Source organism: Zeus faber, assembly GCF_960531495.2.
Source record: "Zeus faber genome assembly, chromosome: 22".
In the NCBI taxonomy this organism is placed as follows: domain Eukaryota; kingdom Metazoa; phylum Chordata; class Actinopteri; order Zeiformes; family Zeidae; genus Zeus; species Zeus faber.
Window position 1 is genome coordinate 5,605,802 of NC_137209.1, and position 25,058 is coordinate 5,630,859.

General features: G+C 45.9%; 1 protein-coding gene across 4 annotated transcripts in view; it reads right to left on the reverse strand.

The window, feature by feature from the left end:
* svep1 (sushi, von Willebrand factor type A, EGF and pentraxin domain containing 1) overlaps nt 1-25,058 on the reverse strand; it is a 94,736-nt gene that overhangs the window by 60,312 nt on the left and 9,366 nt on the right. For all 4 annotated transcript variants that reach the window (XM_080023256.1, XM_080023255.1, XM_080023254.1 and 1 more), the window contains exons 2-3: nt 5,797-6,052; nt 4,208-4,384 (exon numbers count right to left, since the gene is read on the reverse strand). In XM_080023256.1, the coding sequence (XP_079879382.1) occupies nt 4,208-4,384; nt 5,797-6,052 (433 nt within the window). The remainder of the gene's footprint in view (nt 1-4,207; nt 4,385-5,796; nt 6,053-25,058) is intronic.

Sequence of the window (25,058 nt, forward strand, 5' to 3'; positions counted from 1 at the left end):
CCCGCGTATGTGGAGACAACGGTGCTCTGTGTCGGCTGTCGGTGGGAGCTGAAGACCGTGAACGAGCTGGAGAAAAGCGGAGAAGCGTCGGTAGGTTTAGATTTGAACTGTTGTTTGTCTCTGGTTGAATTCCAGGCGTGTTTGGTGGAAGAGGCTGTTTCGCTTGGCTCTCCTCAGGTCCATAAATAACAGCGCTGCAAACTGCGATGATTCAGATGGCGAGGATCTGCCAATTCCATCGGACTAATAATCTGCACAGCGGCGCTTTTTTCGGGTGTTTTTCCCGACGTGGCAACGCTTATTAAATACTGCCCGATAAACAAAATCACGCAATAAATCACTGGATACCGAAGCTGGGCAATACAGAGGAATTTGCAATAGCAACGATGACGGGGGGAAATGTTCACAAAATCACACAAATCATATCATCGCATCACAGCATTTTCCTCACAATACGATACCTCTGAAATACGATAAATCATAACATCAATTCATCGTCCAGTCTGAATTGATAACAAGAAGGGAAATTCTCGTTGCTTTGGGCACTCCTCCCATTAAGAAGATCATAGAGTGAGATAATGAGATAAGCCTTTCAGTGGCAGTTTGGGATCGGAATTTTTGCTCAAGGGCATCGCAGCTCGGGCAGAGGCTTTGGCTGTCCGCTTGAAGAGACGAATTAAAAGTCAACACCTCCAATCCGCTGGGCGCCGCACACTTCTGTACATGACACTTACACTACACACGGGCTCTGCCAACAGCACTAAGTTTGCCTCTTTTTTTGCCGTTGGACCCCTTTGGCACTTGCACTCCCAGAGCACACGGTGTACCCATAATTCACACAACACCTTTGGTTCAGCCAAGCCCGGCGAGGTTAAAGAAATAAAACAGTCTAAGAGGATCTTGGAGAGGTGCTAACATTTTCCTGAAAGCAGCAGGCACTTGTCATGTTTAATGGGAACCCTTCATGAGTGCACACTGCTTTGATGGGAAATGTGACTCAAAGTCAATTGAGCAAAAACAAACAACAGGGTTTCTGCAGGTTTCAACAAGTTACATTTCTAAGACTTTTTAAGACCTTTTTTTTTTTGCATCACAAATGCAATTTTACTAACATACCGGCAAAAAAAAAAGTACAAAGGATATGAAGGAAGATCTGAGTCCCACAGGTCTGAAATATACTTCTGGTGGTAGCCGCGGGGTGACACAGCATCACTTCCTGCTTTGGAGCGCTTTCAGCTGGAGAGCCGTGTCCGGGTACATAATACCAGAAAACGAGTCCACTAGTTAATCAATCGCGGATGGCGTCGCTCTCTTGGACAGAAAAAATTAAATAAAATGCTAAAATGGGTCACCGAAAAAGAAAGCCCTGAGAAAAGAAAAAACTCCTTGGATCTGGAAGACTCACGCAATCTTCATAATCCAATCAATTTTAAAGACCCGTCAAAGTCGTATTTGAGACATTTTAACACATTTAAGGCCCAAAATTCAGATTATTGGATTTTAGACTTTTTAAGAATTTAAGGACCCGGTAAAATCAAGCAAGAACAACATGTGAAATAGGGAATTGGCCTGATGACACATCTACTGTGACCAGAACTTCCCACTTCCAGCAAACCGAGCTGGCTAACTGTCTTGGCAAAGACAGTGCCATATTTGTAAGGCAGAAGCCATGTTGAATTGATGCTTGTTCTTGTGCTATTTGTTTTGCTCTTTGACTAATTACGACTGCATTTCTCCGGTGAAAAGTTTGTTTTTGACTGTTTTCACCCATAACTGTAAATCACCCATAACCCAAATCTGCCCAATGCAGCATCATCCCCCGATTAGTCATTTTGGATGGTGTATCACCCTATCATGTTCCTTTTAAATAAACCCGACCTGACGCATCTGAAGCGATCGAAATCAAACCCAGCCTAATATGCAGAAAAATTTTGCAGCATTTGGGGCGAGGTGTGGCTGTACGCGCCAGTATGGCAGCACGAAAATGGCAGCTGATTGGAAAACATGCATCCACACCAGAAGGGAAACACTCCTCGGCCATTCTGCCGCGTGAACCTGTTTAGTATTCCAACCAGCAAAAGTCGCAGACATGGAGAGAGGGTGAGACGGAGAGAGGCAGACAGGCGGGGGGGAAGCGCGCCTCGCCTTGCGGTCGGAGCGTCTCGCTGCGTCCTTCCTTCCTTGGAGCCAGCCGAGGCAGCTCTCCCGTCTGCGCTCTGCTATTAATTAAACCATCAAACGCATTAATAACGCAGCGCTGGTCCTCCCGTCTCGACAACATCTGATCGTCATTAGGGAGCTACGCCGCTCGGCACGCTGACCCCCATGCCCTCTGCGCTCGCGCTCACAGTTTTCTCCACGACTCTGTCTTTTTTTTATCTCTCTCATATGCCTTATTACAAGCCGATCCAAATTGATTGGATCTTATCTGACCCTCCCGGGATCCTGTGCTCGGTCTGTACCCCCCTCCCAGCTATCTGTAGCAGATGGGAGACAAAGAGGAGACCAAGGTCCAGAGGACAAAACACAGACTGGATTATCACTCACTCTTCCCCATTACGGGGGGTAGATTGCTATCACGGTTTTCCCTTGGTTACTAAGCAGTGAGCTCAGCACTGATTTGCTAATTCGGCCTCCTTCTGTCTCCTGCTGCATTGCGGGTGTGCTACCGCATCGAACGACTCCGCAAAATCCTTTGCGCACGCGTTGAAGTGAAACACACGCGCCGCAGAAGCCGCGACTTTTTGACAGCTACAACGTGATGAGTTGATCTCGTCCACTATTTATTCCTTTCATTGTGACGACATGTGTTCGTCGCCAATTACTACCGCTTGGTGATTTTAATTGTTGTGTTTTAATTTCAGTTTGAATGCTCCATACAAAGTACTTGCCAGCTGTTTTAGAAAAGTGTTGTATAAATTGGTGACCCATCTGTTACACCTTGTCCCAACCTGCGCCAACCTCTTCACCTCCAGAGGATCCTCACCCCTTTACACTCAACAATACAAACCTTATTAACAAAGGCTACTTTCCTGAAGACTGCTGTGTAAATTTGGTTGGACTACTAATAACCTTATTGTAAGTTGCAATAGAAATAAGGTTTATTATTATTATTACTATTTGTATTATTAACACGTCAGTACCTTTCAGCAAGAACAAACTCCGACCTGCTCATTTACTTTAAGTCGCTCAAGCAAAAGTAGTGGGTTTGAAGATATATTGAGCCCGACAAAACATTTACTATCCAACTCAGACTTTGTAATTACACTTAAACATGGATTTCTCTATAAATGTAAAGCTCTTGGTTTACCCTTCTGTCATGAAGTTCATATTGTACTGTAAAACTGGTTCATGCAAGGCATGTCTGTATGTGTTGGACTGCTACCGAAAGTAGCTTTCTTGTAATTGACTAATGAGCCAAATCAGATTACTATGTGTGTTATTACTGGCGAATGAAAGTGACTGTGATCCTAATCTTGAAAATAACTCTCGGGGGGAAGCATCTTTAATGCTTCGCCACTGGAGTGATCCGTCAAGTTTGGGGTTGGACCTTGCCTCACTGCTTTCAGTCAGAAAAGACTTTTATAGAAATACCTCAACTTCTGAGGGGGATTCCTCAGTGCGATTCACCTCATCTCATTGATTCTCATTAACTAACAGGCAAGAGTGTGGTAAGCAGAGTTTATTTTCATTTGTTGTGGCTTCATGTATAGATCTGGTCAATCATTTCAGCCCAGGGCCTCAAAATGCCTCAGAATTATGAGTTTAATAAAGTCATCGTAACCTGCAAAAACAACATACTTTTTTTTTAAACAGAAAGGGGAATCTCCGTAGTGTGCAAAGTGTGAATCAATAATGTGCCTGAGGACATGTTTGTGGAGTATGATGTTAGCACTATTCCTGCTGAATAACAAGGCCTAGACTTGTATTGATCTTCACTTGACTACTTTTGATATCAACAATCCTGGGGGCCCTCCTCGACAACCTACAACATCTGAGACTTACGCTGGCATTTAATAGCAAAAAACATATACATGGTTAGGCCATTGTGCGAAAGCTCTTCGGCAATGCCGGTACGCCTCCCTGCAGAGACACGAGTCACAGTGAGAGCATGCAACTATGTGCCAGTGAACTGCCGGTGATCCGCCTCTCGTGACGTCTTGTAGCTTCACAGAGTTTATCTCAGTGCGATGACCATGTGACTTACCTGTGCACTCGTGCTGCAGCCCCTTGCCGTAGTGTCCCTTCTCACAGACACAGTCGTACTGGCCGGTATGAGTTCCACACATACAGCTGGCCATCAGATCACAGCAGTCCTTGCCCGCCTCGCACAGGGGGGAGCAGCGAGACAGATCCTCCTGGATGTAGCTTCCCGTGGGGAGGTCTGGCAGTGGAAAACAAGCAAGCCCGTGACTCAGTATGATCCCGTATCACAACAAAAGATGGTGGAGGGCGGATATTGGTATTTCGACTCTGAGCGGTGTCTCTTTCCACTCGTAAGATTTGAATCTTATATTTCTCAGGGTCGCAAAGAACAAAATAGATTCAGGAGGTCTTTATGGTTAAGTTCAGTCAGATGGAGGCAGAAACTAAACCTGATGTTAATCCGGACTTTATTAACTATGATTTTGTTCTTCTGTTGCAAAATGATGCAGAGCTGAAGGCATCAAAGAGTAGAGGAAGCCCAAGGGAGAGCGAAGAGAAAGTCTCTACTCTGTGGGCAGGAGGGTTAAATACAGTTCCATTTGAGGGCACCTGAGTGCAAGTTATAAAGAGTTTTCTCGGGCAGGAGCCAAGAGCTGACTTTTAAGAAAGAAGGGTGAGAGGCAGACTAGAGGCCGAGCTGATAGCAGCAGCTTTCAGTCTAAAACACTCGCCCCTTTGGAGTTTGTTCAAATCTACTGATAGGACACTGACCCTACCGTCTGGGTCTTGAGACATTGAGTGTGTGTGTGTGTGTGTGTGTGTGTGTGCGTGTGTGTGTGTGTGTGTGTGTGTGTGTGTGTGTGTGTGTGTGTGTGTGTGTGTGTGTGTGTGTGTGTGTGTGTGTGTGTGTGTGTGCGCGCGCACACGCATGTCCTGGTTTTTGTATGATAATTATGTGCAGTTAATTTACGGCCTTCCGTATGGTGGGCTCCAAGCTACAAGTGCATCTACAGCTCTAATGTTATGGGGAAATGCATTTGATGGGTGAGACACTATTTTCACTGAGTTGTGGGGGAAAATTCCACTCAAGTGTGGGAAAAGGTAGTAACTCCAGTCCGTGTGGAAGTGAGACGATGGGGCTGTTGGCAAGAGATGAGAGCAAAGACCATGTGAAACTCACATTGTCAGATTCCATTTAAAATATTAGCCGTTTCCCCCCTTAACTAATCATAGAAATTCAGTAGGTCAAAGCCTCGGCTTTAGAAATATTACTGTGGGGCAAATGTAATGGTGGGAGTGCTGGAGTTTCAAAGGGACAAAAGAGTAGCCTGTAGTAGCTTCAAACCAATTCATCTGTATCCTAGAATGTCTGTTGAATGAATCGAGAGCGGGCGTGAGAGCCAGCTTGTGATAGGATCGAGATTCTAACTTAAAGTGTCAATGGAAAGTTATAAACACGCTGATATATGTTGAGCAGCCGATATATGTTGAGCAGACACAAGGTAAGCAGCACAGTAGCACTTTAGACGAATGGTTATCTTGTTTGAGTGTATCGAGTATTGTTTCATTTATTTTTCCTGACTGGTATATGGACCATATCAGACAGGATTAGGAATATGAAAACACATGACATCACGAGGACCCTCCCACCTTCGTGCAGGGCGCGTCGGGCCAGGGCCTCAAACTCGGCGAAGTTGTGCACGAGGTAGCAGTGCTGGTCCTTGGGCTGCGAGGCCATGTCGTGGAGCTCTCTGATGTTGCCCTGCCAGATGCCCAAAGTGAAGATCTCCACCCCTCGTTCTCTCAGAGCGGCCGCTACCGGCCGAGGGTCCCCGCCATTGGAGTAACCGTCGGTGATGAGGAAGATGACCTTGGTGGCGTTGCCGCGTGAGTTACGCAGGATTTGCTGTAGGAGAGACAAATATTAGCTACTGAGTGGACTGAGCGGACTTTGAAACTGATTTTTTATTCGTATTTCTTTTCATTTTGGGAGGGGGGGATACAGTAAAACCTAACCTTTCAGAAGAAATCCGGCAGAGCTCAGCTCTAAAACTGCGAAAGAAGTTTTTTCAAAACAAACATAGAAACCAAGATGACAAGCCGAGACGGGAGTGAGTCTCAAGTTCTGTTATGTATCGTACTGTAAACGGTAACCACTCAAACACACACATCCCCCGGATCACTCAGCCTGCCAGCCTGCTACCAACATGGCCCCTTGAATTTATTGACAGGACCAAATTGAATAACGAAGGACGTCACACAACGACCACTAAAAACAACCCTGGATTCTCGGGGTCCTCGAAACCCTGTATCAGCCGGACGGAGCGAGGGAGGGAGGAGGAAAAGAAGAGGGGGAGAGAAAACGTTACAATTGTAATTATTGCTCCTACAGACGACACAGCTGCCTGCCTGCGGTCGCTAACCGCCGGAGAACACGGCGTAATGCAGGGACTGGGTTTTTTTTTGCAGAGCAGTCCTGCCGTGCTCCACCTCAGACACCAGCTACAGTTCCCAGCCTAACTTTAGCTGTCCGTTTACAATCCACCGCACACTACAATTAGACGGGGCCATTACAGTCAAGAGAAACATATCTTTATTTTGCTCTAATCCGACGGGGGCCATCTGCACGGTCTGCCCCGTGGGCCAAGCCTAAATTGTTTGGATCCGTCCTAAAGGGTGCACGAATTTAGGGCCTGAGGAACTATGGATGAGAGGCAGGGAAAGAGGGGTGGGGGTGTAAGACTAGAGGATAAGGAATGATGTGGCGTAGTGAAGTGGAGGAAGAGAACTAAAAAAAAAACTAAAAAAAACATACGAAATCAGGTGAAATTCTGATCTTGCACGACGACACACTGATATAAAGTCAATATTGTGATACGAGACTAACATCTGGGATTTTGATTATCGTGACGCGGTTTAATGTTTTCTTTCGGACGCAACTCTCTGGACTTCATAGACTGTTCTAGATGTTCTCATCAACGTCCCTACCTGCTCGATCATCATCCACATCACCCGTGATTGGTTCGAATTTTTCTTACGCGGAAATATCGTCGTCAACAGACGTTGGAATGTTTGATTTTGTCAATGTAGCACAGTCCCAACCTTGGCGGCAGTAGGAATCAAATTTGTCAGTGTTTTATGAAAATGTGGGGGTGGGGGGAAAAAACATAGGATGTGTATCACACACGTGCATCTACGAGTTCCACATCCAGGACAAACACGCCGACTCCGATATTGAGAGGAGCGAGGGGTGTGACCGGTAACAGGGAAAGCGGGGAAGCGAGGAGGGAGGGATGGAGAGAGAAAAAAAAAAGGGAGAGGGAGAGAAAGCTCCGTTCTTTATTGTTTAATTGGCTTCACTTCAAGCAGCTCGGGCAGAGGAAACGTAATTACAGAGCCGGGAGAAACGGATGGGGAAAGGGGTGGGGAAAGAATAGAGGCGAAGGAGAGTTTGGCCTTTTTTTGATCCTCAAAGTCCACAGACTCCCTGGGGTTCTGGTTCCCAGCACGGGGAGGTTTTCGCTGTACCAGCTGTCAGTGAATGAGAGGAAAGGGCCCTCTGTGGCCCTGTGCGTCCCTCTGTGGCCCCGGCTGGCTGTCACCACAGTGATGTCAATGTGGCGTGTGTGTGTGTGTGTGTGTGTGTGTGTGTGTGTGTGTGTGTGTGTGTGTTGGTGGATCAACCTGTATCTGTGTGTTTCTGTGTTTGTGTCTGGGAGTCAACATTATTCTGCTTTGTGTGTGTGCATTAGGTAAGTGTGTTGGTGTGGGTGTGTGTGTGTGTGTGTGTTTACAAGTAAATACATTGATGAATTACTTTTCCATGAAAATAACAATAACTAGGGCTGGACAATAGTGACAAAATCAAACATTTTCTACAAAATATCTCCATATCGACAATCTTACGATACTTTGGGGATTATTTAAGGGGACCTATTTTGCTCATTTCCAGCTCTATATTTTTATTCTGTAACTCCACTAGAATAACTTTGCATGATTCACAGTTAAAAAAAAAAATCATTATTTACCCTAATTGGCCACTTTACACAGCCCCTCAGTTCAGCCTCTGTCTGAAACAAGCCGTGTTAGCTCCTGTCTCTTTGAGGCCCCTGTGGTGGATGGGGTGGCTTGAGCAGCCACACCTGATGCTCGGTGGTTGGGCTAACAAGCATCAGGTTTATAAACCCATCCACACATTCTGGATAGGAGCCCTGTGTCATGACATGTTCCACCTAGCATCATCGCTACAAAAAACTGGTGTTTACAACACCTTGTCGCTTGCGGCTCTGTGCCGGAGGTCCCTGAACACGGCACTTGGGTGGCGTATCTGGCACCTGGGCAGGGACTCTCCGGCACGGGGAAGGGACACCCTGGAGCCACCAGCGGTCCAACGGGCGGCCCCAGCACCAACCCTCTCCCGACTGGCAGTGGCAGCACCTAGGGGGTCCAGTGGAGGACCGGGGGAGAAGCAGCGCAGCAGCCACCACCGGTAACCGCTGGCAGCTTCTCCACCGAGCAGGCATCGCCAGGGCCATCCAGCGGCCAGGCTACCCCTGCAGCAGCCACATCATCTCCAGTCAAAGCAGCAGCCTGAGGTCCCACGCTCCAGAAGGAACCCAGGTCCTCTGGAAGGGGACCGGTTAATTTTAACAGGGTTCCTTATATATATATATATATATATATATAAGGAACCCTGTTTCAGAGTCTGGTGTTTTACATAGTTAAAGTATAGGTAACCCTGGGTCAGAGTCTGTTTTAAGCATTTCTTTTTGTTTTTGTTCTCTGCTTGGTGAGGGGAGGGGAGGAGAGTAGGCTTCGGCCAGGAATTCTTCCTGGCTTCAGTTTGGTGGTCGGGGTATGGGATGGCTTGAGCAGCCACACCTGATGCTTGTTGGTTGGGCTAACAAGCATCAGGATTATAAAACCATCCACACACTCATTCAGGATAGGAGCCCTGTGTCATGACATGTTCCATCTGCTCCTGGCTAATTCCACCTAGCCTCATCTAGGTGGAATTGGCCAACTTCTGGAAGCCTGCCAGGGGGCAGCTCCATATCTGTGTATCATTTGATAATTTCATATCCGATCAAGAGTCCAAAATCATAAAACCAATAACGTGCTGTTTTTATTTTGTTCTGAAGTTAGAAATAGAACATGAGAAAATGTGATTTGCTGTCTCCGATTTCGTCATTTAACATTTCCGATTTATTGTTACCATGAGTCCCCCCCCCCCCCCCACCCCACCTAGCCAGGACCATAAAATGTTTTGAGTGTAGGGACGTAGGGCAAATAATGTCCGGGGGCGCAGAGCTGCGCCTCAGGTTCGAGGGCCGGCTTGGGGCGGTGCTGGAGTGGCTTGGAGCTCGGCAGGAGGCGTTGCTTCCACTCTCTGCGTGCCCGGTAACGGGGGCTGTGTCCCCGCTCCATGGGCGCCCGGGGACAGGGGCTCCGCTCCATTGGCGCAGGGTACCGAGTATCTCCATGGGAAGCAGGGAGACAGGGAGGTGGCAGAGACACCACTAGCCGATGATCTTGGCATGGATGAAGGAAACAGATTCAAGCTGTTCGTCTGTTAATGACAGACTGTCCAGAGGATTAACAATCTGAGAGATCAATTTGTTATTTATTTTTTATTTTCTTTAATAAAACATCTGGACAGTCTGCGACGCGGTCAAACAACTTCTGAGACAGAGTGAGCGGGTGGATGGGCATATCCCTGCAGGGCGTGCGGTGCCTGGAGCAGATGACCATATAAAGAACTCCGCCACGAGTTGAAGTCAGCTTGTGGCGAAGGTAGAAAAAGAATGTTGGAAACACGGTGTTCAGAGCGGTCTAAAGCCTGAGCCTCCTGCTCACTCCTCATTGTTTGACACTTTAGCCACGTCTAATAAGAACATCCGAGTGCTTACAGACAAGAGAAAAAATGTGTAATTAGTTATATGGATATCATAACCAAGCAGGTAGAGGCATTGATTGAAACAGCTAGAACCGTCTGTGTTATAAAATCAAATTATCACAATATTACGATCCCAGCCCTAACAGTAACTGAATGTACCGATGGCCGTGGGTGCTTGCTGTGTGGGGTGGTTCTCTTATCCTGTGAGTGTGTTACGTGCCTAAATGAGTTTTGTGTGTGCTTCAAGTCAAGTGAAATAAATTTTCCGAATGACAAATATCGACCGAAGTGCTATATGGTGAATTTAAATCTAAACTAAAATTTGAGGACCGTGTGTGTGCCACTGTGTGTCAGGAGCTTTCATTGCAATAATATTAGGTCCCTGTTCAGTATATTAAATCTGTGTCTGTGTGTGTGTGCATGGTGGTGTTTTTTAGGGTCTTTGACTCGGGACTGTTTAAAGTGTGTGGGGCCACGGTGGTTTCTGCCTGAGCTGTGAGTCAACGGCTGGTGCTATGGGCTGCCACCGCACGGAGCATACGCATATGCACCCACTAATAACACCCTCGGCGCTGCTCTCCCAGTACTTTAGGTGACCGCGGGAGCCAGCTTGTGGGAAGGGGACTGTCCTCTACGGTAACGCTCCACACGCACCTACTCATTCTAAATATTAGGCTTAGAAAACACACAACCGAGTACAAAAGCATAATACGTAAGCATCGACTGTCTCCGGTTGTCATGCAGGTGCACGTACCAATAATCCTGTTAATTGGTAATGACATTCACGACCCCTGCTTTAGACATTTGACGTCCGTAGCTGCCGCTCCCGCCAAAAAGAGGCATACTTGTATCACGTACACTGAAGAAATTGGCCATGACGGCGTCTTAATGCCACGGCGCCTCATGCACCTCCACTCCACCAAGAGAACATTCACTGACGAGGATCTTCCGCGGCGTAATGAGTTTCCACATTCTTTCCTCCCTCTGTCTCATGGCTCCTCGGTGGGTTTTTTAACACATAAGGATTTGGTTTTCTTTTTTTTGTAATTGAATCACAGACATCTGCTTTCTACTGTTACCTTACATTACGTAATAGGGGTTTATCACGGTTTTGATTTGTTTCTAATGAATCAGAGGAAAAAGATTATTTGCGGTTGTAATTGCTCTAAAAGAGGAAAACATCACCGAAATGTCAAATTTAGGTCCAAGTCTAAATGTGTCAGCCATCTGAGGCAGCATCGACCATGTATACAATTGGCGAATGTTTTCAGTTGTTCTGTCTCTGTCTACTACACATGCCTTGCATTTCCTCTAGTACCCCCTTACCAGACGCTACCGGAGCGGCGTAGGTCAAAGGGCGAGATAACAAAGAGGCAGTGATTGAATAGCGAAAGTGTGTGGGGTGTCTGGGATTTTTGCCCAAGATATCCGGGAAAGCAGCAGACGTGTATTTGGACATCAAACACACATCTGCACCCATGTACGCATAAAACAAACACGATGAGACCTCACAGGCAGAAGTTCAACCGTACATGCACAACCGCAGAGGTAGAGCCCGCTCACACACACAAACACGCGCGCAGAGTATACACGCACGGAGAGACAAAAGAGACAAACGCTCTCCAAACACACCCTTCACACCCTCCTCTGCCGAGCCCAGTCTGCTAATCAGGACATACCAGTCAACTGAAACCAGAAAGCGATCCATGTGCATTATGAATGAGCCCTGCCAGACGCTGGGATGGTCACAACTTCAAAGTGGACTCGCTTGGCGCAGCGGACCGGAGTCTTTCCACACCTTCAGGGCGGGGCGACAGCGCCAAAGGTACCCCAGATGTGAGATGCTTAACGACATGTATGGCAGTCATTCTGAATCCTAAGTAGGGACCCGCCCTGCTCCCCGGCACCTCCCCCACCCATCAGTACACTGTTTAGAGATGGATTGACTCTGGTTTTGTTGCAGTGTAATTACATACCCTGCTTTCAAAACCATGTTTATGAAAATGAGGTGTTCACCTTAGTTTCACCCGAGATTCCCAAGATGTGAATTGAGTGACTATCTGTGACCACAGCTGTCAACCATCACCTAAGTTTTAAATATGTCTGTTTTTTGGGAGACTACAGAACCAGGTAAACGAGTAGAAAAGACAGTCAGGTCTTCCATTTATTCTTTTGTGGAATGTTTTTTCAGGAACAATCCTATTTTCTGGCATTCCAAAGTGGATAAAAATGCAACCCGACTACATCCGTTGGGGGAGCTTTCTCTCCCCCTTGGTCGGAAGTGCAAGCGCTTGTTTTGACATGCTATCTGCTTTTGGCCGGGGTGGTAAGAATAACAACAACAACTCTGCAGAGTCCTTTGGAACAACACACACATACACATACATACACATAACACATGCTCACACAGACACAGTTACACAAATGCAAACAGGACACATTCACTCAGAAACAAGCATACGCAAAAACACACAAATACACAAACAAATGTAGAGACAATCATATCCACACACACACACACAGACACACACACACACACACACACACACACACACACACACACACACGTACAACCAATTCAAGAAACAAACTTGAATGCCCTGGATTAAACTTTACCATCACTGAGTATTATCTTCCAACACATACTTTAGATATTTTAGACAATTTTGGTCAGCTTCTGGGATACAATGTTTCCCAATCTGTTCATTGACCCCCTGGACACACTGTTTTGTGTGTACACAGGTTATTTCCTCACTTGTGGGGACAGTACATTTTTTGGGTGTCATACTACGATGATAGAATATAGAATAATATAGAATAGAATATCTCTTTATTGTCATTGTTCAAGAAGGATACAACAAGATTTGTCCTCTGCATTTGACCCATCCTATAGCTGGGAGCAGCAGGCAGCCACAGTGCAGCGCCCAGGGATCAACTCCAGCTCTTTTGCCAGTGCCATGGCTACGGGCATCGACAGGGGTATTAGGCCTCACATACAGTAAATGTCTTTGATGGTGGGAAGAAACTGGAGCACCCGGAGGAAACCCACACGAACACGGGAGAACATGCAAACTCCATATAGAAAGGACCTGGGAAGGCCAAATTCGAACCCAGGAACTTCTTGCTGTGAGGGAACAGGGCTAATCACTCAACTCAAATCCCAAGGAATCTTGAAAACTTATAAAGTACTATAAACTAAACCATTTGTATTCGAGCATTCTATGCATGTCACATCATATTTTTGCTGGATAAATTGCCCACACTGTCCTTTGTTGGTGTTGATTAATTTTTGTTGGTTCTTAGGCTCTAATAAAAGGCTCTGTCTAAATAAGTTTTTTCTGAGAATGTATATCTAAATAGACCCTATCTAAAAAGTTTTAGTAATGTTAGGATAAAGTAGCAAAGAAGCCAACATATCATTATCAAGCTTTTTCACTCATGCAGATGGAACTCTGAATACACTTTGGTGGTCCTGGGGTGGGCCAGCCATCTCAGTCTACTACCAAAACTATCGGGGAAAGTGATCATTCACGCTATGAATCTGAGCTATAACATTCAAAGTACAGGGGTACCTTGAGTTACAAGCGCACTAACATGCGAGTTTTCCGAGTTACGAGCCGTCGTTCAGGCGATTTTTTTGTATTGATTTGCGAGCAAATATTTGAGTTACGAGGAGCAAGCTACAGGTGCACCACCGCTGGTGGGTGTGGTGAGCGGATGCGGCCAGCATCCTGCATCTCACTCCTTCACTTGACGTAGTTACCTGAGTGTGGAAGCATCGCTTTTGTGTTTTGTGCTCGCGATTTGTGCTTTTTGTGCCGTCATTTTGCTAATTTTAAAGTACGTGCTGAGAAGAAGTGGATGATGTCCATTGACTTAAAGCGCAAAATAATAGAAAAACATGAGAGAGGTGTGCGTGTGATGGAATTGGCGAGGCAGTACGAGCGTAGTACTTCTACGATATGTACCATACTGAAGCAGAAGGAGGCGATAAAGGGTATTACGCCAGCCAAGGGCGTTAAAATAATGTCTAAGCTGCGGACCGCTGTCCATGAAAAGATGGAGAATCTGCTGTTGTTGTGGTTGACGGAGAAGCAGCTCGCAGGAGATAGCATGATGGAGGCTATCATCTGCGAGAAGGCAAAAATGATCTAAACATTCTCTTTTATTGTGTTTTATTATGTTTTTATACAATATTTGTTGCTTATGAATACATTTTCTTATTTAAAATCATGTAACAAAATGAATGGCGTTTCGGATTAATGGCATTTCAATTAATTTCAATGGGGAAAATTGATTTGCTATACGAGCAGATTGAATTACGAGCTCTGTCACGGAACGAATTAAACTCGTAAGTCAAAGTACCACTGTACAAAAACACAAAACCCAGCCCCTTATCCGGAACAGTGAACCTGCTGACCACGCTGCACTAGTCTTTCTTTCTGACTGAAGTTTTAACATCACAATAATTTCACCCAAAAAACTGTCAAATATTAGATATCGTAATGACAGGCCTCTCTATGTTCATCTCTATTAGAGTGTAGTGCATCAACCAGACTCCCATTCCATGTATCAGTGCCTTCAAAGAAACTGGATCCATCTTACACACAAGAACAGACCCATTTGTACCCACAGACTTTGTAATATTTAAAAGAAGACCGAAATCTTTTTAAAGGCATGAGGGCCCTGCGTTGATCCCTGAAGGGCACCTTCCCAGGGCGCATATCCAAGTCTAGGGCAGCTCCTGCTCCGGTCCTGTTCAGTTCGGTTGCACCGGGTTTTAGTTTTAATTATCGGCAACACAAGAATCAGACATGTAGACCGAGAGAAAGTGGACACACAAAAGGAGTTAATTGCCTGACACGGTGGACTGGCGGTCTCGGCGTGTGAGCCCGCTGGCTCCTGTCACACCATTCATCAAACCCAACCAAGAGGAACCGGAACGAGAGAGCGCGAGATCAAAATAAAGGAAAAGAGAGAAGGGGGAACAGAGAATGAAAGACTAAACGGGGGAAAGGAATAAGAATTGGACAGAGGGAAGAAAACAGAAGAGAAAGGGGGAAAAGAGAAGTGGAAACCGAGAGGGGGAGAGTTGTGTGCTGGTTAAACTGGAGCGGGATACAGAGAGAGAGAGAGAGAGAGAGAGAGAGAAAAAGGAGTAAAAAAAAAGTGTGCGCACGTAGAGCAGCTAATTCCACAATGTCATGCCAAGGGTGAAAGGCTATCTTGGCTCGCAAATGAGAAACTCATTCAATTAATTTCCCCCCGGCCTGGACGCTGCACAGGCGTAACCACGAGCCGAATGAAAACATTCAGAGCAATGACCGTGCTCCAATCAGACATGGCATTCTGGGTAATTGGACAAGGAGAAGGCTGGTTTGATTAAAAAGTAGGGCGAGTTACAGATAGCAAGAAAAGAGAGGAACCGAAGGAAAAAAGTTCATATTTCACCCTTTCATTTGATGTCATATTCAAAGCTTGAAGTAAATGTTTTTAATGTTCTGTGTTTTGGGCCCTGGTAGACCTAATGTGGATATTAGGTTTACCTCATAGATTAGTCAAGTTTGGGTTGGAAATAAAACACAAAGAGACCAGTGTGGTGAAATGATGCACTGGCCTCCGCTTGAGCCCCAGGCTCGAGGATCTAATGAAGGGCTTCTGTCCAAAACCGATTTGATTTCCACATCAATCGAATCATATTAGCTGGAATTGATAGAAAAATCAACATTGAATACATCTGTCAAATACTGTCATGAGTGCTGTCTGGTGAACCCAAATGCAGTACACAATGGAGGCTCAGGAGTAGGTGCAAAAGGTTAAGAGTTTATTGCAGGGAGACAAGGAGGTTACAGGTCAGGCCGGCATGAAGGTAACGCAGGACTGGCAGGCGGAAGCGTCAGACAGGTAGATCACGGTAGGTTGGTCAGGCAGGACAGGTAGTCTGATGATGTAGTAGATTAAACGCAGTAGATACAACGACCTTCCATTGGGCAACCAGGAGGCAGGGCAAGGGAGCCGGACCGCTCGGGGGTTGACCCGACTTCGAGGCAGAGGAGCAGAGCTGCTCCTGAGGACGACCATGTAGGTGGGCGGCCGGGAGGCTGGGAGACGGCAGAGAAGGCCGACCCGGCGGCAGTCCAAGAAACTGGTGTAGCCAGGGAAACAGGTGGGTGCTGCATCTGGGGCTGGAAGATAGGGTGCCACTGCTGCTCAGAAAGCAGAGGCAGCTGCAGTGCAGGTGACAACCATGATGCTACTCGTGCAGTGGACAAACAGACCGGCACAGGCTGGAGGCCAGCAGGGGTGACCAACGGCTCAGGACCAGGAACGGGCTGAGCTTTGGCAGGGCAGGCCTACGGCTCAGGAACAGGCTGCGCTTCGGCCGGGGTGACTGGAGGGGCAGGCGCCAGGGAAACGGGACGCCAGATTCCCGGACAGGTTTGGTGGAGCTGCCTCTTCAGCTGGTTGGTGGAAACCCCAGAGAGCAGAGAACACCAGCTGCATATGCATAGTAACTGTGACACCTCCGTCGAGAGCGACTGCACGAGGTTCCTGAGTTGCTGGACCTGGTCATGCACCGACAGTGCTGGGCAGCGGCGACTCGGGGGCACTGGGAGGCAGAGAGCCTTGGGGATCCTTGAGGCGAGTTGAGACCAGGCTTCACCTGGAGGATCTTTTCTGAGGGCCCCTAGGGAAAATGTGAGTATCGGGCTAGCTGGCTCATGACTGGGGGCTAGGCAGGGGCAAGGACGGGAGTCCAGGCTCACAAATCCGCATCTTATTAACAGAAGTGCAGGTGGGGGGCAAGCAGTCTGGGATGCCTGAAGGGAATGTTCAAGCTGGGAATGATGCTAGCAGACTGGTGGCTGGCAGCCGAATCTCCTGACTGGTCCCTGATGAAGAACCGCCTGAGTATGCGCCAACTAAAGCTCTTGAATCTTGAAATGCTGGGTGGATACAACGTCAACGTGACAAGGACTGAGTGAACGGGTTGTATAAAGAGGGAGTGATGAGGAAGGTGAAGACAGCTGGCTTGATTGCTAACGGTCTATAATGTCTAAAATGTATCTCTATGTGGTCTCTCCCTCACTTCCTCATTTTCATTTTCTCTTCCCCCACATCGCCTCTTTTCTGCCTCTCTTTGAACCCTGTCTCACCACCTACTCTCGCTTTCCTTCATTCTATTCTCCCTCGGTCTCCTCCCTTTCCTCTCTCTGCGTCTGTCTCTCTCGTCCCTCTTCTCAACCTTCCTCCCTCTCTCCCGAGATCTGTGTTTCTTTTGGCACCAATCTGTCAGAGGTGATTTCCGTTAATAGAGCAGGGAATCACCAAGTTATGAGGCTTTTGCAATCGAGACTAATAAAGAAGTGTCAATCCATTGCTGCTTATTGACAATCACATCCACTCTGTTTGTTCTGGCTGAAGCTCATCTGGGTACGAGAAACAGTTATGCAAGGACTGAGAGTACAAGGGAGTGAAGACTTAGCGCGTAGTTGCGTAGGATTGGTGTACCGTTTTTTACAAGTGTTTGTGTGTGTTCATTTTCTAATGGCTCACACAACCTTGAAACGAACCGTGTATAATCTTCCCTCAGAGAGGAAAAGTTAAACTAATGCAAATGTGTTGTTGCTTGGATACGCCTGCGTTTAGAGTTTGGGTAGCCTGAAGCTATAGTGATTATAACTGGTATTTATTTTTTTTGTTCCTTTTTTTGTGTTTCTTTTTCGGATTGATTGGGTTTTTGGTCATCAGTATCATGTACCGAGGGAGCGGCTTCTTGCCAGCACCCTATGTTACAAACCTGAACTCATTAGTGTGCAGAGTGTGCTTGTTTTTTTCACTATACTTATTATTTGGGCAACTGCTTGGAATAGGCTTTTATTGTTGAGGGAGAAAGCACAACTAATTGCTCCAGAGACTGAAATCCTGCAAAAGTCAGTCCTGGAGAATGTAAAAGAAAAACCACAAGAAGAACAGAATCAAAGGCCCGGAATAGATTCATACTTGTGGCTCCACATAATGGGTAGCGAGTACATATTCACACTGAGGCTGCCAGACGCAGACAAACGACAGACAACGCAAGAGATATGCGAACACGGATGGACGCACGCATAAAAACGACTCACACGCACATACCCTTAAACACGCGCACACACAAACACACACACACACACACACACACACACACACACACACAGATACACAAACACATGCACGCGGAGAAAAACATTTTGATGGAACCTGGCACTCTCCAGCCTCAACCTCAACATAGCGAGTGGTTTACTAATGGACCTACACGCCTTTGCCCGTAAAAACATGTTATTCAACTTGCCACTGCGGCCTCTTTCACATTGCTTTGGTTTCTTCAGGTGCCAATGCGAGACCCGTTTTGCAGGGCCTATTTGTACGTCAGCAAAATAAATCAGTGTTCTTGAAATGTCCACTTGAATTCATGCCTTTAATCATGCTAGCTTAACCACGTTTTAATACGTCAACACAGACACACTGTAATGCGTGAGTACAAACATCCCCAATGACCAATGTCAAAGCGGCAAAAACAAAATGACACATTTGTATTTCAGAATCGAATTTCGCTCATTTTGGCTGAAGCTAATTCAACAAACAATATAAGTTCCCTGCCTTCATTCACACAATTTGTATGGTTCCCTGCTGTTCTTTAAACAGATCGCAAACGCGGAGGGACAAACAGTTGGGGAGGTTGAACATCCTGCACCATCTGCAAAGGTCCCCCCCACTCAACCGGAGGTGGCCGAGGCGTCAAATCCCTGCCAGCTCCCTGCCAGCTCCCTGAACTCTGGCCTTCACTGAGGGCTGGACAAGTGACAAGTGTTCCTAACAGGATCGAAAAGGGGGTGGTAGATGGTGTCTGTGTATGAAGTTATTATCTCGTACGTGTTCATCAAGATATACTGTATTTGATCTCAATTTTATTTTCAATAACCTTGTGTTTTGTTCTCTTCTTTCATTTGATTCTTGTGCCTTTCATATTGAACGTTTGAAATGAAGGCTAGTCAGTGGTTGTACATGCTGTGTTCACTTGTAGGATTTGTCAAGGTCTAGGGAGGTTGCCTTTAATCTGCAGGCTGCCGAGCTGCTGACAGTTGGTTCCTCTCCTCAGCAGACACCTCTGTGACCTCTGACCTTGCAGACGGAGCAAAAATCTCTTTGCCCTTCTCCTGTCTCTGCTTCTCTGACTTCTCTACTCTTCTCCGTCTGGTATATACGTATAGCCTAGCCTCCACACACACACACACACACACACACACACACACACACACACACACACACACACACACACACACACACACACACACACACATCCAGAAGTTTCCGAAGGCTAGTGCCAGCATCACCTTTTATGCAGGCCACCAAGCTTTCTTTAAACCAATGAGAGAGAAGTTCTGTGTTGGAAGACTTGTGTGTGTGTGTGTGTGTGTGTGTGTGTGTGTGTGTGTGTGTGTGTGTGTGTGCGTGCGTGCGAGCGTGCATGTGTGTGCTTGTGTACGTCTACCTATGTTTTGTGGTGTCGTTCATCCACATGTGCACAGTATTTGCAGGATGTGGATGTTTTCAGACATACCACTATTTGAGCCATAACTATGTGTGTGACTGTTGTACTCTGTGTGTGTTGTGTGTGTGTGTGTGTGTGTGTGTGTGTGTGTGTGTGTGTGTGTGTGTGTGTGTGTGTGTGTGTGTGTGTGTGTGTGTGTGTGTGTGTGTGTGTGTGTGTGTGTGTGTGTGTGTGTGCGTGTGTTAACCATGAAGTGGTGGAATCCACTCTTACGTAAATGACAGCAGCTCCTGTTGACTCCCCTCCTCGTGGCGCTGTTATTCATGGCCCACAGGTTTAAAGTCCTTTCTGCAGCCATGAAACCAAACCCCTGCTCTCCAGGGAACTATTATCCATCCAAGCAACGCGCAAAAAAACAATGATGGCTCTCCTGGGATATCTGAAATGATACTTGCGTCCATCTAGGATTTAAGTGGTGGGCTTTTTAAGCTCTGCTGACATTTAGGGTTTCTGATTGTCGGTGAAGTGTCAAGGTCGTCATGTTGAATCTTTATTCCATTGCGACGGTTTGTAAGTAATTAAAAATGTAAAAGTAATTTAATAGGGACCTATTATGAAAAACTCACTTTTTCAGCTTGTGCACATACATTTGGGTCTCTGATGGGCCTACTAGCACACAAACTGTGAAATAAGACAAACAAGTCAGTTTTTTGTGGGGTCCCTATTTCAGAAACCGTGTGATTCAACGAGACATTCCGATTTCACTCCATAGAAATAGAACCGGCCCCATCTGAGTAACTCCACCCGCAGCTTGACAACTACTGGACCGCTAGCATAGCTCTGTTGGCTGCACGGGCCAATACAAATCTTCTCGAAGAAAGAGGAATTAATACAAACTGTCAGTGACAAAACTGCAGACGAGGGAATCCAAGTATTTCAAAAAATAATTGTGCTGTGTGTTTATCCAAACAAACCATTTGAAATTGTGTGTTTTTATTGTAGATGTATTTATTAGGAAGGACATCATGCTCAAACCCCATTGGCTCATATAGGGGCCTCAGGAGGGAGGCGGCCCACACTGAAAGGAGGGGTTTTGAGGCATGTTAGAGTGGCTAGAATGCATAATCTGAGTGGTACCTATATTAACTTGCCGAAAAGGAAAATAATATGTCCCCTTTAAGAGAGCCTAATTGCGACTAACAAGATGTAATAGTAAAGGATTGATTTATTTTCAATGCCTGGTTGCCAGACACAGTGTAGTCCAATAATTTACCTCTTTGGCTAAAAGTATAATATTCTTCTCTTATTAAGTTTTTTTTCTATAAACTCATCCCCAGCAAAGAACTAACATGATGAAAATCATGAAAAATAATAAAATGATCACATTTACACCGACACACTCGCACACTATTCCGACACAAATGTAATTAATTTGGAGACAAAAACAATACCAACAGCAACAACAACAACAACAACAACAACAACAACAACAAACGCTAACCTGCTTCCACATAAACACACTGAGAATGACGTCGCAAATTCACAATTATGAGGAAGTTGGCTCGAGGAGCCCCATTCGATAACCACATATAAATGATTGGCTGAGTGATGGTTCTGCTGACAAGCTGTGGTCCAGTGAAAGTGGAGGTTCTGCGTTCTGGGTGCGTTTTCCATCCACCAGCTCACAAATACGCTGTTGTTTCCACTGGCTCGGCTCTCAAACGCACGCAGATGGACGTACGGGCGAGACAGACAGAGAGACACACGGACACTCACACACACACACACACACACACACACTCACAAAGAGATACACTCAATCACGGTAATATTTACTGAAACTTATGTTTCCATTGGCTCCTCTTGCACGCACACACACACACATGCACGCACGCACACACGCACGCAGGCACGCACACAAACACACACACACGCACAAACACACACACACACACACACACACAAACAGACTCACGTGTAAGTACAGACACCAGAAAAGGACACTTTGGTAACACTGGTATGCGTAAAGCAATATGTTTGTGCACGCATACACACACGTAAACATCGTTTTACGCAGTCATATGGCTGTGTTTTCACAGACACACAATACGCACATACAGCGAGCGCACACATGCCAAACAGGCGCATACACTGTCGCCAACTCTCGCTGACTCTCTATCTCACTCTCTCACTCATTCAGATTTTGTTGTTTCCACTGGCGCCAATTATTTGATTTTCTTTTCCTCTGGTTTGAGCCACTGTTTATGGCAGGAAGGGGTAGAGTTGAGCCGCTTGACCACAGCGGCCGAAGCCTCGGGCCAAATGGAACTCTGAAGAGCGCTCAAACCATCAGACACTGTAAACACTGTAAAAACACTGTAACCGACGTACACTCGAAAAACACAGGCGCAGTTACATCTGTCTGTGCGCGCAAATAACCAGGTGGAAGAACACAGACGGACAAGTAGAGGGATAAGCGGTGGAACAGCCAGGCTGGCAGACAGAAAGACACCCAGAAAGGCGGGCTGACAGACAGGCAGAGAAAAAGAAAAGATACTGGAGATAGACATAGGTAGATAGACATACTGAGTCAGGCTGATTCTTCACGTGCAGGTGCTGTTCAGAACGCCCAATAATAAGTAAAAGCCCTTTTAGCAAGGTGCACACTTGTGAGTTGGTCAAGAGAAAGATTTCACTTAATGATCAATGATTTACCCTTGCCACTCAGTCTTTTTTGGCCGACACGGAGCTTCGTTTGGAGATCCATTTTTCTCTCCACCGACTCCCGTTCACGCACACACACACACACAAACACAAAATCTCCATGCAGAATGTCTTCCGCAGAATCCTCAAGGAGAACATCTTTGACAGTCCACAGTGCAGCCTGACAGCTAGAAACAGGCCAGACGTAGCTGTACTGGTATACATGTCTGCGTGCCCATTTTTTACACTTTGCATGTTGTACAGATCTGACATGGCTCATGTGTGTACGCCGCGCAGGGAAGCCTCATCGCACAACGTGGCCTCCACAGACTTGAAAGGACTTGCACATCAACACCGGAGTTTCCCGCCTTTGCATTGCCGATGGACATGAAGCAGGGATGCAAATTGAAAGGAATTTTCCTCCATCCTTCATCGATAGTTGTTAACCTTATCAAACAGGCGCTGATTCATTGGCGGCATGAAAGCTAACGACGTCACCGGGCGGGGGACCTGCGAGATTTTGTGACGGGGCGGGAGGAGCGTTTCTCCACATTTCATTTCATTTCATGTCAAAATGGAGAAGTTCGAGGCAAGACCCCGCCGAGCTGGTTCGCTCGTACAGGAGTTTTTAACGCCCCGCCTGTGCGTACAGTAAGTTAAATGTTTGAATTTTTCGGCGTCCTCCGCGACGGAGCGAGCCGGATGTTACGTAGCAGATCGAGCCCGGTGCAAATATGGACAATGAGGACGCTGATAAAATTACGAAACATTACTGCCTTTTTTGAATGGAAAAGCCCTGCGCCGCAAAGACTCCCGCTGATACGATATCATCGAGAGCGCAGATCATTCAGTTCTTATCGATGAGACAAGATCTTCATCAATTCAATTCTTATTAGCAATTAATCAATAGTTGATTAATTGCTAACATCCCTAATGTGAAGTAAGAAGTCTGACTTCTTTCGATAAAAACTGGCGCTGCAGCCTTTCACTTTCCTGTGTGTGTGTGTGTGTGTGTCAGATGGCAACAAGGGCGACAAATGCTTTTGACGGAAGGAGACGAGCCGGGTCTGTAAGATGATCTGTAAGACCCTTGTCGGAGCAAAATATCGTCCCTGGATCAGTCCACAAACCTTTGTTTATCTTCCCTTCTCCCGTGTTCTGAGATAATATAGGCATGCTTTGAAGCGCTGTCGACTCTTCTTAAAGTCGCCGATGAAACAACAGAAAATTGAAGGACAAGTATAAAAAGTATAAAAAAACTATATTTATTACCGCCACAATATATTTTTTAACCAGAGCATGTATGGGGGGCTGTATAATTTCTCTTCAATCGCTCCAATGTTGAAGAGACCGCATCTAATGAGAGGCAAGACAGGAAAGGAAAACGTCCCTTGAACCATCTCAAAGGGGACGTTGCGGAAAACCAACCGTTATATCTTTTCTCCGACAGGGTGTCTGACATATCTGGAGCGTCTTGCGCCAAATTGATGAACTCAGCTGATCTCTGTGGGCGCGACCTGACGCCGTCTGTTGTTGTCTGTCGTTGCCGTATGGAAAATAACTGTCTTCATAGGATATGCTAATTTCTCAGGGCTGTTAAAACCTTCATCACTGGTTACATAGAACCATAATTTAAAAAATAAAAGGCAATCGCAGCACAAATATGAATTGTTATGAACATTTGAGCATATGAACATTTTAACTAATTGAATTTGCAATGTCAGTTTCTGTACAAAATGTGTAACTACGTATGTAACAGAACTGTCTTTTTTTTGTGTTGGGAACTGGAGTGTGGGATTGTTTTGTTTTTGATTTTCTGTTAGTGTAATCTAAACTAAAAATAGATAAATAAACAAAAAATCATAAAAATACATATGATATCATATCACATAATTTGCTGGTATGTGATTCTCTTTGCCCTTATTTTCATTATACGACACTAATCTTTTTCCTTCTCCTAGATACAAATACTAGCACAACTACGTCCGTTCTGTGTTCCAGTCTGTGGTTCCTCTATCCTTAAATATCTTGTTCGTGTATAATAACAGTCCATCTCTTTCTCTCATGACCACACCCTTTCCTCCTTACGGCTGTCCCTCGTTCACTCCCTTTTCTTTACAGTATTGAGAATGTCGATATTTTTCAACCCGATGGTCCACATCGGTATTCACGTCTAATGCTGCAATGCAGGTTTGTGTTCTCTTTGGACTGTTGGGAGAAGGAGAAAAAAACACACCAGACGGGAGGAGGTTGAGCGGGTAGCCAGTTTCAAGTTCCTCCGCGTCCTCACATCTGAGGACCCCACCTTGAGCCTGAACACCCCCCGCCTGGTCGAGAAGGCCCAGCAGCGCCTCTTTTATTTTTGAGGACTCAGAGGTGCAACAGACTCCCCCAAAAAGTGCTGATCAACTTCATCAGCCTGGTACTCTAGTTGCACCGCGGCAGAATTACCCTATCCCCAAGTGCAATATATAACTTCTGCAAATGCAAGTGCAAAAATTGTCAGCGTTTGTGGTATCTTATCTGACTGACTATTTATTTAATATATATATATATATTGCAGTATTTTGCACAATTTTATGGTATTCTATCTGACTATGACTATTATATACATATATTTTTTGCTACCGAACAAAGTTTTGTTGTGTTTAAATATGCAATAACAACCATCTATCTATCTATCTATCTATCTATCTATCTATCTATCTATATTGTTATTTGTATGGCCGTGGTTGGAAACATAAGCGTGCGAGTGTGTGGATGTAACTAGAGTTAGTGGAA